A 16,135-nucleotide genomic window follows, 5' to 3' on the forward strand; every position below is an offset into this window, starting at 1 on the left:
AGCCAATTGCCCCTTCCTCTGCAGAAAGTCAGAGTTACCCAAGCTTGGCAGCCTGGGCACAGACCGGATATAATTTTGAGTCCAGACTGCATCTGCCAACATGAATGTTGCTTCCCTTTCTGTGGCCATGGTATTCTTGCATTGCAGGTTGGCTTTGGTTATTGAGGTAATGGTTGGCCCCATTTGTGCCTTGTTAAGTGTTAAGGCCAGACTTTGAGGTATTCAGTGAAGCTCAGCTGGGTCCACGGTCTACCTTTCCACCTTCTCCCATTTCTGCCATCATATAGTGGGAAGTTAGGATGACAGAGCGCCCCTAAGCTGCTTCTGACTTTAAGGGATATGGCTTCTGGGTCTTCTGGTCCTCTAGACAAGTTTTCTACAGCCTCCCCTGAGGGATATTGGATAGTGGTCCAGAAGGTGGTTTACTGGATGAAGTAGCTTACACCTGCCCCCTTTTCTTTTTCTGGAGCCCTTTTGCTTTTGTGGTTGTACCCCACATCATTTAATCTCACGGATGATACCTTACTGCTAAGCACATCATTTAATATCATGAATGATACCCTGCTGCTAAGCACTGTGATACCACTTTATAGGGTGACATAACATCTCCGGGAAGCATTCTCAAAATGGGTTTCTTTCACTACTTGGATGTAGCATTTTTCTTCTCCTGCTGTATAGTGGTGTGAAAGAGGTATTGTGTTATGTTTCCCCTTTGGTTTATGGGTTTCCTGTCCTTACAGCTGATTCCAAGTTTTTCTGTGTAGAATTCATGGGCACATTTGATACTCAACCTTGGGCCCCACTTGATGGATGAGGAATGTGAATGTATTTGATGGTCTAGCCCTGGAATTTTAGGGTTGCTCACTGGGCCTGACCATGGGTATCCCCACCCGCCAGCTGTATTGTTGGTGATTTCTGGCTTCAAAGTAATCTAGCCAAGGTCCTTTTTGTGGAATTCTGGTGGCTTTCTACTTGAAACCTGGGTCAGGAAGGGTATTGAGTAACTGAGAAGCCTTAATGATAGGTTTCAGTTTGCAGTGATTGATCAGTTCCAGGCAGCCAGCTTGTTCTGGAGTAATATTGATGTGGCTAAGGTTTCTAGACATCCTCCTGCCCTTGGTTCCTGATGGATGGCAAGCTTGAGTTCTAGCTTGCGTTAGCTAGGCAACCCTGCTAGGAGAATTATTTTCTGTCTTGTTTCGGCAAGCATTTCCCTACAGAGGACTTTGGCACTGTTTGACAGACTTGGCTGCTTTCTTCTTAGCCCTGTGGCATGGTAATTCATCAATGAGCTAATTTCCTTTCTTAGCATGTTTAACTCTTTCTAGAGACTCTGGTACTTCATGCTTGTTAGGGTGGGGTCCTTTCATGTTTCATTTGGGGTTTTGTCAGGTTTCACTTTTCCTTCCAGTTGTCTTGAGAAAGTAGTCCTCCCTGGACTGGTTCTTTCTCCTCCTTTCGAGGTCCAAAAACTGGAAGGAGTGGACAGCTTCTCATTACCTGAACGGGTGCCGCTCTTAGGGTGTTCGTCTAAGTGGTTAGTCAGACTAATGCTGCATCTTCATTGCCCAGGAAGTAGAAAGTTCACTGCTGCGACTCAACTCACTCCTTGCAGGAGAAATTGCTGTGTGCTTGGTGCTACTGGCAATTTTGCTTACTGGCTGTTGCTGCTGTCTAGTTTGCTTCTCATTAGCAACAGCTGCATCAAGTGCATACCCGATCTGTCCTTGATTTGGTTGTCATGGTCTTTTGGATATATTTTGCTTCTTTACCAAGTGTTACAGTCCTCAACTGTGATTCTGATGTTTAGTGCTTTGTGGCTAGGCATTTCCTCAAATTCCACTTTGTATGCTGGCCTTTGCTTTACTGCTTGGGATTCACCCCAAACACAGTACACACTAAGGATGGTTGTCTGTGTTAAATTCAGTGGCTACATTCTTATTATATCTGGTGATCTACAACCATGACCTCACTAATAGGTCAGGGAATACCATTTGTCTGTCCATCCATCCTTCTGTCTCTGCAGGTTGACAGACCATTGACACTAGACTCTGATGTTGAATTTCCCAGTAAGTCAGGCAGGTGTAGTCATAACTTCAGCTGTTTGCAATGGGAGTGCCCGATCTTCTTTTGCTTTGGTTTGTAGGAGGGTGCTTGTTAGTGACCATGGTCAAATGGGAGGGCATATGTTATACATATTTGTCCCTAAACATGGGAAGTTTCTGGTAAAGGATTCCAGTTGCTGATTGATAGAAAGGATAAACCCAGCACTTTGTCTCATCAAGGATGGTCTTCTCTTCGTAGATTAGTAGGTATGGTAAGTTATGGCTGGGCCTGTAATTTGTTCATCACCATTAGAGCACATGTGTAGTGGTATCTGAGCCTTGATTAGAGTAAATGTGCAAACTGGCTTTCTTTTGATGAGCTGAAGTTGTTGTTGGAATTGTTCTGTTAATCTGATCTGAGGTATTTAAGGTTGATGTCTAACCATCAAGCAGATTTTCCTTGTTTTGAGTGTGGACATGTTCCCTATCTGTGCAGTCAGTATGACCCTGTTATGCAGGCAAATTTGGTAAACATAATAGGTTTTTCTATTGGTGTCATTTATTTTTAGTCATTGCAGTTTTCTTGTGACAACTGTTTGTAATGATTGTATTTTAATTGTGCGGTATGTTGACTTAATTTCTGTTCTTAGAACATGTTCTGCAGCTTGCTTGCTACAGCAGAAGTCTGGGAGATAAACTCTTAATGCATGTATGAAGGTTTTAATTTTAAACCAAATTAACATTTTATCATTTGTGCATTCCAAAGGGTGGTTCTGGATATTGATAAATTGTAGCTCCATGGGCATTCTTGGCAGAGAGTTGAGTCATTTATATACAATAATAAGAAGTTATGTACTTACCGTAACATTCCATCTGAGTAGGTGACTTCATTTGGATGCAACCTGTGGGTATCGGATCCAACATCGGATCTGAGCTGGCAGTTCAAAAGCTTTAGGATCCGAGCTCCTAGCTCCTCCCTCTACCCATAACCCTGCCAAGCCCTGACTGACCTCAGATTGAGTTTGCCCTGTAAATACTAGTATAAAAGATTCCTGGGAAACCAGGACTAATATTGCTAAGAAGGTCAGGGGGATGGAGGGGGGGATGGTTGCATCCAAATGAAGTCACCTACTCAGATGGAACGTTATGGTGAGTACATAACTTCTTAATCTGAATTAGGCAGACTTCATTTGTCTGCAACCTGTGGGACAAAGTCCCCAGCTACCTAAACCTTGGGCGGCCGTCATGGAAGGATGTTCCGGAGCACCGCAGAGCCAAAGGATGCTGTCCCTCTGGAAACAACATCCACTTTATAATGCGAGATGAAAGTATGAGATGAGGTCCAAGTGGCTGCTGCACAGTTATCATTTAATGGCACTCTAGATTTAAAAGCAGCAGACGTGTGGATACTGCCCTGGTAGAATGCGCTGTAATTCTCTGAGGAGCTGGTCTTCCTGAGGTGTCATAAGCCTGCAAGATACAATTAGAAATCCACTTCGACATGGTAACCTTAGAGACTGCCATACCCAGTGCGAATTTTGCAAAGGAGACGAACAGTTGATCGGATTTCCTATGACCAGCTGTTCTGTGAATATAGAAGCGCAGCTGCCTGTGAACATCTAAAGAATGTAATTTATATTCTCCTTTGTTTTTATAGTTGGGGAAAAAAAACTGGCAAGTTAATCGATTGGTTGATATTGGATTCTGAAGAAATCTTCGGTAGAAAGGAAGGATTGGTCCTGAGGAAAACCCTATCCGGAAAAAAGGAAAGATACGGTGGTTTGACGCATAAAGCCTGGAGTTCAGAAACTCTTCTAGCTGATGTAATGGCTACTAAGAAGGCAGTTTTCCAGGAAAGGTATTTTAAATCCACAGAGGCTGCAGGCTCAAAGAGGGGAGCGGTTAGGGCCTGCAGGACTAGAGATAAGTCCCAAGGTGGTATAGCTTCCTTAACCGGAGTCCTCAAGAGAAATGCACCTTTGAGGAAGGGTTTGCAAATTTTTGCAGCCATGAGAGGTGTTGAGTCAAGACCCACATGGTAATGGGAAATAGCTGCCATCTGTACCTTTACCGTGGAAGAGCTTGCTCCTTGCTGAAAAAGGTCTGTCAAGAAGTCCAGTACTGCTGAACGTGGTGCAGAAAAGGGGTCAAGGTTATTATGTTCTGCCCAAATAGAAAACCTCTTCCATTTGCTTCGATAAACCTTCCTAGTGGAAGGTTTATGGGCCGCCACTAAGATGGCTTTCACTGGTGACGAGATACCGGGAGTCCTTATCAGGGATGGAACTGGAGCAGCCAGGTTGTCAATTTCAGGGTGTGAAGGTTCGGAATTGGGAGCCCTTGAGGATGGGAGATGAGATCCGGGATCGGATCTAGAATCCAGGGAGGATTCACTCTGAGACCACACAAAAGGGAACCAAGGTTGACGAGGCCAGAACGGGGCAATGAGAATCATTTTGCTCTCCAAGCTGTTGGCTTTCTGCAAAAGTTTCTGCATTAGAGGCAGTGGAGGGTAAGCGTAAAGGAGACCGGGAGGCGAAGAAAAGCCTAAACACACACTCTTAACTAATTTTTTTTTTTTTTTTTTTTTTAAAGAAAAGGAAATTTTCCTGTCAAAATATTGAAGAGAAATGCTTGCTACTAGGAGCTCGTGAAATCCGTTGGCTACTCGAACGCGGCAAACGAAATCTGAGGTCAGTCAGTGCTTGGCAAGGGGTTATGGGTAGAGGGAGGAGCTAGGAGCTCGGATCCTAAAGCTTTTGAACTGCCGGCTCGGATCCGATACCCACAGGTTGCAGACAAATGAAATCTGCCTACTACAGATCTGAAATTTCTTAGCTCTCCACCCTAGATTGAAATCCTACTGCTGGTGTGTTGGTAGATGATTCTGATTTCTTATCAAGCCCTAGTGAAGCACACCCACTTCTGTTATACAATTTTTTTTTCTGCAAACTTAAAACGGTCAGGCCTGATTTATTGCATTCGGATTGCAACTGATTTAGATTAGAAACATTGTTGCACACACCCCTGGCACATTTTTCATGCTATTAAAAAAAACTGCTAAGGCTTATTTTTGTCTCTACAGAGCAAAGTCGGAGGGATGACTTGGAAGCATTAGGGCATATGTTCATGTACTTTTTACGAGGAAGTTTGCCTTGGCAAGGTCTAAAGGTATGTCCTGCTGTTATTTTGTGTGCATGTCTGTCTCTGATTGCTGCATAACAAGATATGTGCTTGGATGCACTAACTGCTGCTGTTTTCTTTAAAACTTTCAGAGAGTTGTACATTGCATTCACATTTTTCCCGCTAAGCACACTTTGGTCACATTTGTTTCTACTCTGTAGCTGTTATGTTTGGTAAATTATAGAAGAATGTTCATGTTGTCTGTACTGATTCATTCTACACAATTTAATGCTGTTTTTGGTCTTTCCAGTGGTACTGTCAGTGAAAATATTTAAAAGGATAAAAGGCAAAACTGTTTCTTCCACTTACTGTCATCCTTTAGTGACACCTATAGGTCAACCCATTATGTTCCTTCAGTGTAGTGTTTTTATTTTCTCAGTGTGAGAGATGGAAGCTTCCCAGTGAGGTTTGGTACATGTCCTGCTAAACTAGTATTCCTCCTAGTTAAGCAAATCAAAAAGGAATCTATCCTTAGACTGGCAGTTACCCACCAACCCAGGGAAGAATAAACCAAGCAGGTGTTCTGTCTGAGAAAGCGACCACTACTGCTCCCTACTGAAATGTTGACTCATGAAATGCTGAGTGCTGACAAGCCGAAAAAAGACCGAAAATACAGAAGAGTGAATCTCGAAAATGGCTCTTCTCCTTTAAACTTAATTTTGCAGGGGGGTGCTGGGGGCAAGCCGCTCTGTGTCCCCTAACTTATATATACCAACTCTGAGATTGCCATACCTGGGACAACAGGGAGTATCCTGAGAAATAGTGTCTCAGACTTTGTGTATGTAAATCCGATCTTTCAGACATTGTCTCTGTATTTTTTGGGCTTGCTCTTGCAGGTCCTGACATTTCAAATGGTTATTGACCACTGCTGAAGTTTACATTGGCAGAGACCACAGTAACAATCACCATAACACACAACTCAACATGGTAAAAAAAAAATTAAGCAAATTCAGTAGAGAACCCTTTCTGAAAAACACTGAAATATTGTAACTGGAACCTGCTAAAAACATTATGATTAAGATATGCAGGTAACTATTTTAACTCAAATTTATATGAATGTACTTAATCATCATGTCCCAATATGCAGATAGTGAGATCTACTCCTGCACTTTGGGTATCCAGCAAAACATATCTTATGAGAAGTGGAGAAAAATGGCAATGTGACAAAACCCAGTCTGATCTTCACACTAAGATGTCACAAAATTTCATATATGGACAAAAAATGCCAACAGGTCTATAACAAACCCTCAAACAGCCAATAAAGCATTCTAAACATTTACAAATAAACTGAAATAAGGGAAAAATCTCAACCAAACCCATACTCAAATGAGTTGAGCTGAAATGTGGCTTATAAATTCAGCAAACAGTTCATAGCTGCTGCAGTATCTCTTACCAAATGAGTAACTTACCAAACAAACTAATCTCCAAAAAGCAACAATCCAAAGGATTCCATTGTTGCACAAATCTCTTCATGCATTGTGAATACATTTCTTCTTAAACTAAAAACCTTTTAGCAGCCAGCAGCATCCTGGCAGAGTACCTGAAAGTAGGATCTTAGTCTCTAACATACCCGTTATCTCTTCTAACAAATATATATGTATCCATTAAAGAATCCTACATCCCTCTTCACTAAGGAGGCACCTCAGTAGACCTATCTAATTGCATACCTGTTGGTATTCTCTCTCCCTGATCTTCAGAAAATCTAGAAAAGTGTATCCCCTCATAAATTCATTTCCTGTTGTACAAAATGGTACATTCCCATCACAGCCCTTTTAATATTCCTAAATTCATTTAGTCAAAAGAGGAATGAGGGTAGTTTCTCTTTCAAAAGCATTTGACACTGTATCCCACCAATTAGTAATTTCTAGGCTTAGGACTACACAGTCCCATAACTGAGCATTTCAGCAGCTACCTCAGCCATTCCGTTGAGTATGTCATATGGTAGAAAACATTCTTAGTGTGTATTCTAGGCATTTAAGATTCCCACAGGGCTTAGTCCTAGACCCATTACAGTGTATTCAGAAACAACATACATTCTGTAGCTGACCAGTCCATTGTAATGCAGTGTATAGATGCCTCTTTCCTAATATGGTCTGCTGCAGCAATCCCTCAGGTTCAAGTTATAACTCAAGAAACCTTCCTGATTGTTGACTCATGGCTGCAGCAATCCCAACTGATATAAAGTCCTAATAAAACTAAACTGAACCTGTTCACCTCAAACTGTTATGCAGTGGACAAAAAGAGCATGTACTGTGGATATAAAAAGTGTGCATACCCCTGCTAAAATACCAGGTTTTTGTGATATAAAAAAATGAGACTGCAATACATAATTTCAAAACTTCCACCTTTAATGTGACATGTAACCTGTACAATTCAATAGAAAAACAAATCTGTTAGGGGAAAAAATATAAACAATAAAAAACCTAGAATAAGCTAGTTGCATAAGTGTGCACACCATTAAACTAATACTTTGTTGAAACACCTTTTGTTTTAATTACAGCAGTCAGTCTTCTTCAGTGTACGCCTGCCATCCGAGACTCTGATTAACCACAAATAGTTCAGCTGTCCTTGTAGGATTTTCCTGACATTTACTCAGTTGACTGCTACAGCAAAAGCCATGGTGCACAGAGAGAGCTTACAAGGCATCAAAGGGATCTCATTGTTGAAAGGTATTAGTCAGGAGAAGGGTGCAAAAAAATTTCCACAGCATTGGATATACCATGGAACACAGTGAAGACAATCATCAAAAAGTGGAGAAAATATGAGACAACAGTAACATTGCAAAGAACTGGATGTCCCTCCAAAATTGATGAAAAAAGACGAAAACTGGTCACGGAGGCTGCCAAGAGACCTACAGCAACACTGAATGAGCTGCAGGAATTTCTGGCAAGTACTGGTTGTGTACTATATGTGACAACAGATTTCTGGCAAGTACTGATTGTGTACTACATGTGACAACAATCTACCATGTTCTGCATATGTCTGGACAATGTGGTAGGTTTGCAAATCGGAAGCCTTTTCTTACACAGAAAAATATCCAGGCCTGGCTAAAATTTGCAAAACAATATATCAAGTCTTCCAAAAGCATGTGGGAAAATGTGTTATGGTCTGATGAGACCAAGTTTGAATTTTCTGGCCACAATTCCAAAAGGTACATGTGGCACAAAACAACAATTCCCATCAACAAAAGAACACCAATCCCCACAGTGAAGCATGGTGGTGGCAGTATCATGCTTTGGGGTTGCTTTTCTTTATCTGGAACTGGGGCTTTAGTCAAGGTAGAGGGAATTATGAACAGTTCCAAATACTAGTCACTTTTAGCCCAAAACCTTCAGGCGTCTAATAGTAAGCTGAAGATGAAGCGGAATTTCACCTTTCAACACGACAATGACCCCAAGCATATATCCAAATCAACAAAAGAATGGCTTCACCAGAAAAAAATTAAAGTTTTGGAATGGCCCAGCCAGACCACAGACCTAAATCCAATAGAAACTGAAGAGGGCTGTACACAAGAGATGCCCTCGCAATCTGACAGATCTGGAGTGCTTTTGCAAGGAAGAGTGGGCAAATATTGCCAAGTCAATATGTGCCATGTGATAGACTCCTACCCAAGAAGACTGAATGCTGTAATTAAATCAAAAGGTGCTTCACCAGAGTATTAGTTTAAGGGTGTTCACACTTATGCAACCAGCTTATTGTACGTTTTTTATTTTTATATTTTTTATATATCGTGTTTCACTGTTGCAGTCATTACACTAGGGTTATCCTGCTGGCAGGCGACCCGAGTTCCAAAGTCTTGGTCCGGCATCTGTTGCTGTCGCCTCTTCCCAGACGTCAGTGCGCCATGATTATAAAAGTTGCAACCAAAGCCATTTTCTTCAGTCTTTCTTGCCACGCGGTGCCCGAAGCAAAAGCAGTTCATAAGTGCCGGTCGGCCTACTCCTGAGATTTTCAAAATTGAGTTTCAGAACCGAAGTCTTCAATAAAGCTAAGTATAACGTTGGGGAAACTTTTTCTTGCTCCAGACCAATGTCAGTAAAAGTTAATAATTATATTTCTTGTGGGAAGCAAATGCCTCATAAGGACTTTCACTCTTACGGTATTCCTTGCCTAGTCCCTGACCACGACGTCACTAGTTGTCGGTTTTGTGCTAGATTCAATAAACACACTATTAAACATCGGTTTGATTTTGCTTTACATTATTTTGGCTGAAGGTTTAATTACATAATGCCGTCAGAACATCCGATGACCGGAATTTATAAAAAACACAAAGACAAAGAAAAGGACAGGCATCCGAGGTCCAAAACTGACGTCGAAGCCTCTTTTTGGGCAGTCGCCAGTTCTCAGTGAGGCGCTTTCGCAGCCCCTGACAACCAAAACCTCAGAGCCACAGGCCATAACCGACAGCCACGTGGAGACACCGAGACCTGTGGAAACTCAAGGTACTGGGCCTACGGAAACTATACCCTCAGATGAGTCTGGAGCCACTGAGCAGGCATTGGCTTCTGAGGATGTTTTCAGACCTTCGCAGCTTACAATTAAGCCCACTACAGCAGCAAAAGCAAAGTCAAAAACACCATTAAAGACAAGGAAACAAGTACAGTATTCTTCAGAACAGTCATCCATGCCAAAGAAACAGATGCTTAAAATGGCCGAAGGCCTAATTACTTTAATCAGGGGTTCCCATCCCCCTCCTGACAAAAGGCTTAGGCAAGACACTGATTATGATTCCTCTGACCAGGTTTCTATTTCCTGTGACTCCTCTTCTGATCAGGGATATTCTCTCCTTCCCTATGAGGACTCTGATGCAGAAGAGTCCATACCTTCAGCCTCTCCGCCTGAGGATTATTCTTTTGGGGAAACCCTGCACACCATGAGGGAGCATTTCCATTGGGAGAGCCAGGATTATTCAGAATCCAAGAAAAGGCTCAGAGACTTCCTTTTATTGCCTCAGCACAGGCCCCAGGCTATCCCCCCTGTGCTTGATATTGTTGACTATGTTTTTGACTAATCCAGTCTGTCTCCTGATTCTTTACCCCCTGCACCAGTCAAGCCAGACAGGTACTACAGAGTCCCTGACTCTCATAAATTTCTTTACAAAATCCCTGCTGCAGACCCAGAAACAATTTCTCAGGGTCCAAAAGGGGTTAAGGCTTCCACTGCTAAAAATCCTGTCCCCTCAGATAGGGATTCCAGAGCTCTGGACAGATGGGGGAAAAAAGTTTCCACTTCTGCTACTTTAGCTGTAAGAGTTTTAAACTGTCAGTTTCACATGCTTAAATACCAACGGTACCTCATGTCATTGTTAAAACAGAAAATGGTTTCAAATACAGAAGGTCCTGACAGTAAGGAAATGCAGCAGTTGAACAAGTGGGAAAGCATACTCTGCAATGTGGTTTTGATTCATTAGAGGCTTCTTGTAGAGCCGCAGTTAGGCTCTTATTCGAAGGCATGCTTGGTTGAAAGAACAAAGTTTACCTGATCATGTTAAAGTAAAATTATTGGATGCTCCATTACAGCATGATACTTTTGTTTGGTGTTAAGGCAGAAGAGGTGTTAAAATGGAGGATAAAGCAAAATCAATGCAGACAGTGAAAGATTTCTTACTGGTTCAACCGCCTAGTTTTAGCAGAAACTGGCCTTCAAAAAATTAGTCCTTTCCAGTGTCAAACAGGCCACAAAGAGGCAGATACAGACACCCAAGAGGCAGTTCTCAGCCCCAAGGCTCCTACCAACCTAAGCAATGGGGTGCTTCAGCCCCCAAAGGAGGGGAAGACAAATCACAACCTTATAGGAAACGGTCCCAATGACTTCCCTCTGCAAATGCCAAGCACTTACCTTTTGACAGCACCCCTAGGGGGGAAGCTAGCACTTTTCTCAAAAAATTGGCACATGATCACCCAGAACTAATGGGTGCTGAAAATTGTTTCTCAGGGTTACAGGTTCCACTTCCACACGCTTCCAAAACCAAAAGGTATGACAGACCTGCCACAAAACCAGTGGGCAGAGGCACAAAAACAGATTGCTGCTCTTATGGACATGGGAGCTATTCAAAACGTTCCACAGCAAGAACAGGGTCAAGGATTTTACTCAAGACTTTTCTTAGTACCCAGAAAGGACAAAGCTGGAGACCAATACTGGACGTGTCAATCCTAAACACTTTCCTGGATGTTCCAAAATTCAAAATGTTAACACTACATCAACGTCCGCCCATGCTGGGCAAGAAGGCTTGGCTAGTTACTTTGGACCTCAAGGAGGCATACGCGCATGTCCCAGTCAGACAGTCTTGCAGAAGATCCCTCAGATTCATAGCAGGCTGAATGCATTACCAATTCTCTGCACTGCCCTTTGGCTTATCTACTGCGCCCAGGGTCTTCACAAAATGCCTGGCACCAGTAATTGCATTTTGCAGACAAAAAGGAATTCAAATATATCCCTACTTGGACGACTGCCTTATTCAAGCAGAGAGCAAGAACATTCTTCTAAAGCATCTGGCGTTTGTAAAAAGATTGCTAATTTGCCTAGGATACACAGTAAATGAAAATAAATCAAAACTAGTGCCCTCTCAAGAGATAATATTCCTGGGTGCAAGCTTAAATACAACTGCCCAGATGGCCTATCTCACGCCAGACAAACAAAGGCAACTTGACTCATTACTTTCAAATGATGGCAACAAAAACCCAGCTCCCTGCAAGAAAAATTCTGTAGGCCCTGGGCTTCATGGCATCCTGCATTCTACTAATTCCATATGCAAAACTGCATATGAGGAAACTACAATAGTATCTAAAAAGTGTTTGGACTCGGCATTGTCACAGCCTGGAGACAATCATAACTTTAATTCCCTGCCTACAACATGAGTTTCGATGGTGGGCCCAGGCCTGTCACCACAACAAGGGACAGCCTTTCACTTTACCCACAGCCAGGCAGACAATAACAACGGATGCATCGGATTATGCCTGGGGGGCACATATGGCAGGAAAATGTATTCAGGGCACATGGCCCAAGGAACAAATACATCTTCACATCAATCAAAAAGAGATGCTAGCTGTACAGAATGCCCCGACAGCTTTCAAGGACCTACTACATCCAGGACAACTATTAATAAAGACGGACAATACCACAGTTATGTGGTACATAAGCAAGGGGGCACACATTCCTACCCCCTATGCAGGCGAGCCATGACTTTGTGGAACACAGCACTGACCTATCAAGTACATCTGCAGACGCAATTCCTGCCAGGAACAAAAAATACACTGGCAGAAGAACTAAGCAGAAATCTCACGGATACGCATGAATGGAAACTAAATCCACAGGTGTTCAGCATGATAATGAGGAAATGGGGACGCCCATTCATTAATCTTTTTGCCTCCCCTCACAATTACCAAATACAGAAATTCTGCACAAGAACTTATCGCTCTCAAGCATGGAAAATGGATGCTCTATCATTCAGCTGGAAAGGCCTGACAGTCTATGCCTTCCCTCTGATGCCTCTCCTTACCAAGGTACTCCTAAAAGTCAGACAAGAAAGGCCAAAAATGATCCTGATTGCCCCAGACTGGCCACGCCAGCAGTGGTACCAAATTCTAAAGAGCTTGTCTCAAGGACCAGCTTGGCCTCTACCTCAAATTCCTCATCTTCTGATGCAACAAAACAATCAGATTCTGCTCAGTCAACTCAGAACCTTAAATCTGGCAGCATGGCAGATAATGTAGCCACTCAGACTGCACCTCTCTCTAAAGCTGTTATGGATGTTGTTTTAGAAGCCAGGAGGCCCAGCACTAGGAAATCTTATGCAGAAAAATGGAAGAGATTCCGTGCTTGGACCAAGGCACAAGGGCTCGAATCACTTGTCCCTAATATACCTCAGATTTTACAATACCTAACTGAGATGCTGGACAAAGGCCTATCTTTCTCATCAATTAAAATCCATGCCTGTGCCATTTCAGCTCATTACAATATGGAACCTCCTATTTTTTCACATCCTGTGCTACGACAGTACCTCAGAGGGGCAAAAAATATAAGACCCCCAAGAAGAGCACCAGTACCAACTTGGGATCTCAATTTTGTTTTAGAAAAACTCACACTGCCTCCTTTTGAACCAGCCAGCACAGCTGATCTAAAATTCTTATCATAGAAAACTGCTCTGCTCCTAGCAATAACTTCAGCAAGAATAGTCTCAGAGTTACAGGCATTAATGGCTGTGGAACCTTTCATCATTTTTCATCAGGACAGGGTCTCTCTTAGGACAAACCCAACATTCATGCCAAAAGTGGCCTCCAATGTGGCCTTGAACCAAACCATTCATTTACCTACTTTGTACCCAAATCCCCAGAATAAAGGGAAGAGACTTCTGCACTCTTTGGATATACACAGACAGCTATGATTTTACTTGGACAGAACAAAAGCTTTCAGAAAAACTGAGCAGCTGTTTGTAGCCTATGCTGCAGGATCACAAGGAAAACCTATTACAAAGCAGACAATTTCAAAATGGATAGGCCACTGCATCCGCTTCTGTTATGCACAACATGGCAAATCAGTGCCTAAGGGCATTAGGCTTCATTCTACCAGAGCAGCAGCCACTTCAGCAGTTTTTCTCAGAGGAGTACCAACCAAAGACATTTTAGAAGCTGCACACTTTCACCAAGCACTACCACTTACCTCTGTACTCTAAATCCAGAGAAGGCTTTGCCACTGCAGTTCTGCAGGGCCTGGTAGCCTCTCCAAATCCAATTTAGACCCAGCTGCCCAACCTCAGCTTTGGGATTCTACCCAAGTGTAATGACTGCAACAGTGAAGCACGATGAACATAGTACAGTTGTGTACCTACCATAAATGTAGATGTTCGAGTGTATTCACTGTTGCAGTCCAGGTTACCCACCCACCATCCCCCTTTTCATTGCTGGGACTTTTCTGTACTTCTCAACTCTATACAATGTATGTGGTGTATTTGCTTATAGATGAAGGAAATGTTTATAGTAATATATGCATGTTTTTTGGCATAATTTTATCTTTCCAGCCTTCCTATCTGGGGGCACCTGACATGTGGGGAAAGAAAAACTGAAGAAAATGGTGTCTGTTGCAACTTTTATACCCCTGGAGCACTGTCGTCAGGGAAGAGGCGACAGCAACCGACGCCGGACTGCCAGCAGGATAACCCTAGTGTAATGACTCCAACAGTGAATACACTCTAACATCTACATTTATGTAAGTACACAACTATACTATATATATATATATATATATATATATATATATATATATATATATATATATATATATATAGATAGATATATATATATATATATATAGATATATATATATAGATAGATATAGATATATATATATAGATAGATATAGATATATATATATAGATATAGATATATAGATATATAGATAGATAGATATATATCGATATATATATATATATATATATATATATATATATATATATATATATATATATATATATAAAATATGTTTGTGTTTTGTATATGTATAGAGGATATAAAAAGTATACACACCCCCTGTTAAAATGCCAGGTTTTTGTGATATAAAAATGAGACCACAGTAAATCATTTTAAAACTTTTCTCACTTTTAATGTGACCTGTAACTTTTGCAATTCAATTGAAAAACAAATCTGTTAGGGGAAAAAATATAAAAAAATAAAAAACATACAATAAGCTCTATGCATAAGTGTGCACACTCTTAAACTAATACTTTGTTGAAGCACCTTTTGATTTAATTACAGCATTCAGTCTTCTTAGGTAGGAGTCTATCAGCATGGCACATCTTGACTTGGCAATATCTGCCCACTCTTCCTTTCAAAAGCGCTCCAAATCTGTCAGATGGCAAGGACAGCTCTTCTGCTCAGCCCTCTTCAGGTCACCCCACATATTTTCTATTGGATTTAGGTCTGGGCTCTGGCTGGGACATTCCAAAACTTTCATTTTCTTCTGATGAAGCCATTCTTTTGTTGATTTGGATGTATGCTTGGGGTCATTTGTCATGTTGAAAGGTGAAATTCCTCTTCATCTTCAGCTTTCTAGCAGACGCCTGAAGGTTTTGGGCCAAAAGTGACTGTTTTTTGGAACTGTTCATAATTCCCTCCACCTTGACTAAAGCCCTAGTTTCAGCTGAAGAAAAGCAACCCCAAAGCATGATACTGCCACCACCATGCTTCACCATGAGGATGGTGTTCTTTTGGGTAATGCGAAGTGTTGTTTTTGTGCCAAACGTACCTTTTGGAATTGTGGCCAAAAAGTTCAACCTTGGTCTCATCAGACCATAACACATTTTCCCACATGGTTTTGGGAGACGTGATGTATTATTTTGCAAATTTTAATCGAGCCTGGATGTTTTTCTGTGTAAGAAAAGACTTCAGGCTTGCAACCCTAACCCACAGGCCAGACATATGGAGAATATGGGAGATTGTCACATGTAGTACACAACCAGTACATGCCAGAAATTCCTGCTGCTCCTTCATTGTTGCTGTATGTCTCTTGACAGCCTCCCTGACCATTTTTCATCTGGTCTTTTCATCAATGTTGGAGGGACGTCCAGTTCTTTGCAACGTCACTGTTGTCCCATATTTTCTACACTTTTTGATGAGTGTCTTCACTGTGTTCCATGGTATTTCCAATGCTGTGGAAATTTTTTTGTACTCTTCTCCTGACTGATACTGTCAACAATGAGATCCCTTTGATGCTTTGTAAGCTCTCTTGTGAACCATGGTTTTGCTGTAGCAAGCAACTGAGTAAATGTCAGGAAAATCCTACTAGGACCGCTGAACTTTATTTGGAGTTAATCAGTCTCTCTAATTGATGGCAGGTGTGTACCCAAGAAGACTGAATGCTGTAATTAAAGCAAAATGTGCTTCAACAAAGTAAAGTTTAAGGGTGTGCACACC

At 41.8% G+C, this 16,135-nt stretch overlaps 1 protein-coding gene across 3 annotated transcripts in view; it reads left to right on the forward strand.

Annotated features, from left to right (window-relative positions):
* The window catches only part of CSNK1G2 (casein kinase 1 gamma 2), a 936,064-nt gene that overhangs the window by 562,404 nt on the left and 357,525 nt on the right, over positions 1-16,135 (forward strand). For all 3 annotated transcript variants that reach the window (XM_044053978.1, XM_044053977.1, XM_044053976.1), the window contains exon 7: positions 5,131-5,216. In XM_044053978.1, the coding sequence (XP_043909913.1) occupies positions 5,131-5,216 (86 nt within the window). The remainder of the gene's footprint in view (positions 1-5,130; positions 5,217-16,135) is intronic.

Source organism: Protopterus annectens, chromosome 13.part0 (assembly GCF_019279795.1).
Source record: "Protopterus annectens isolate FY-2018-M chromosome 13.part0, PAN1.0, whole genome shotgun sequence".
Classification (NCBI taxonomy): Eukaryota; Metazoa; Chordata; order Ceratodontiformes; family Protopteridae; genus Protopterus; species Protopterus annectens.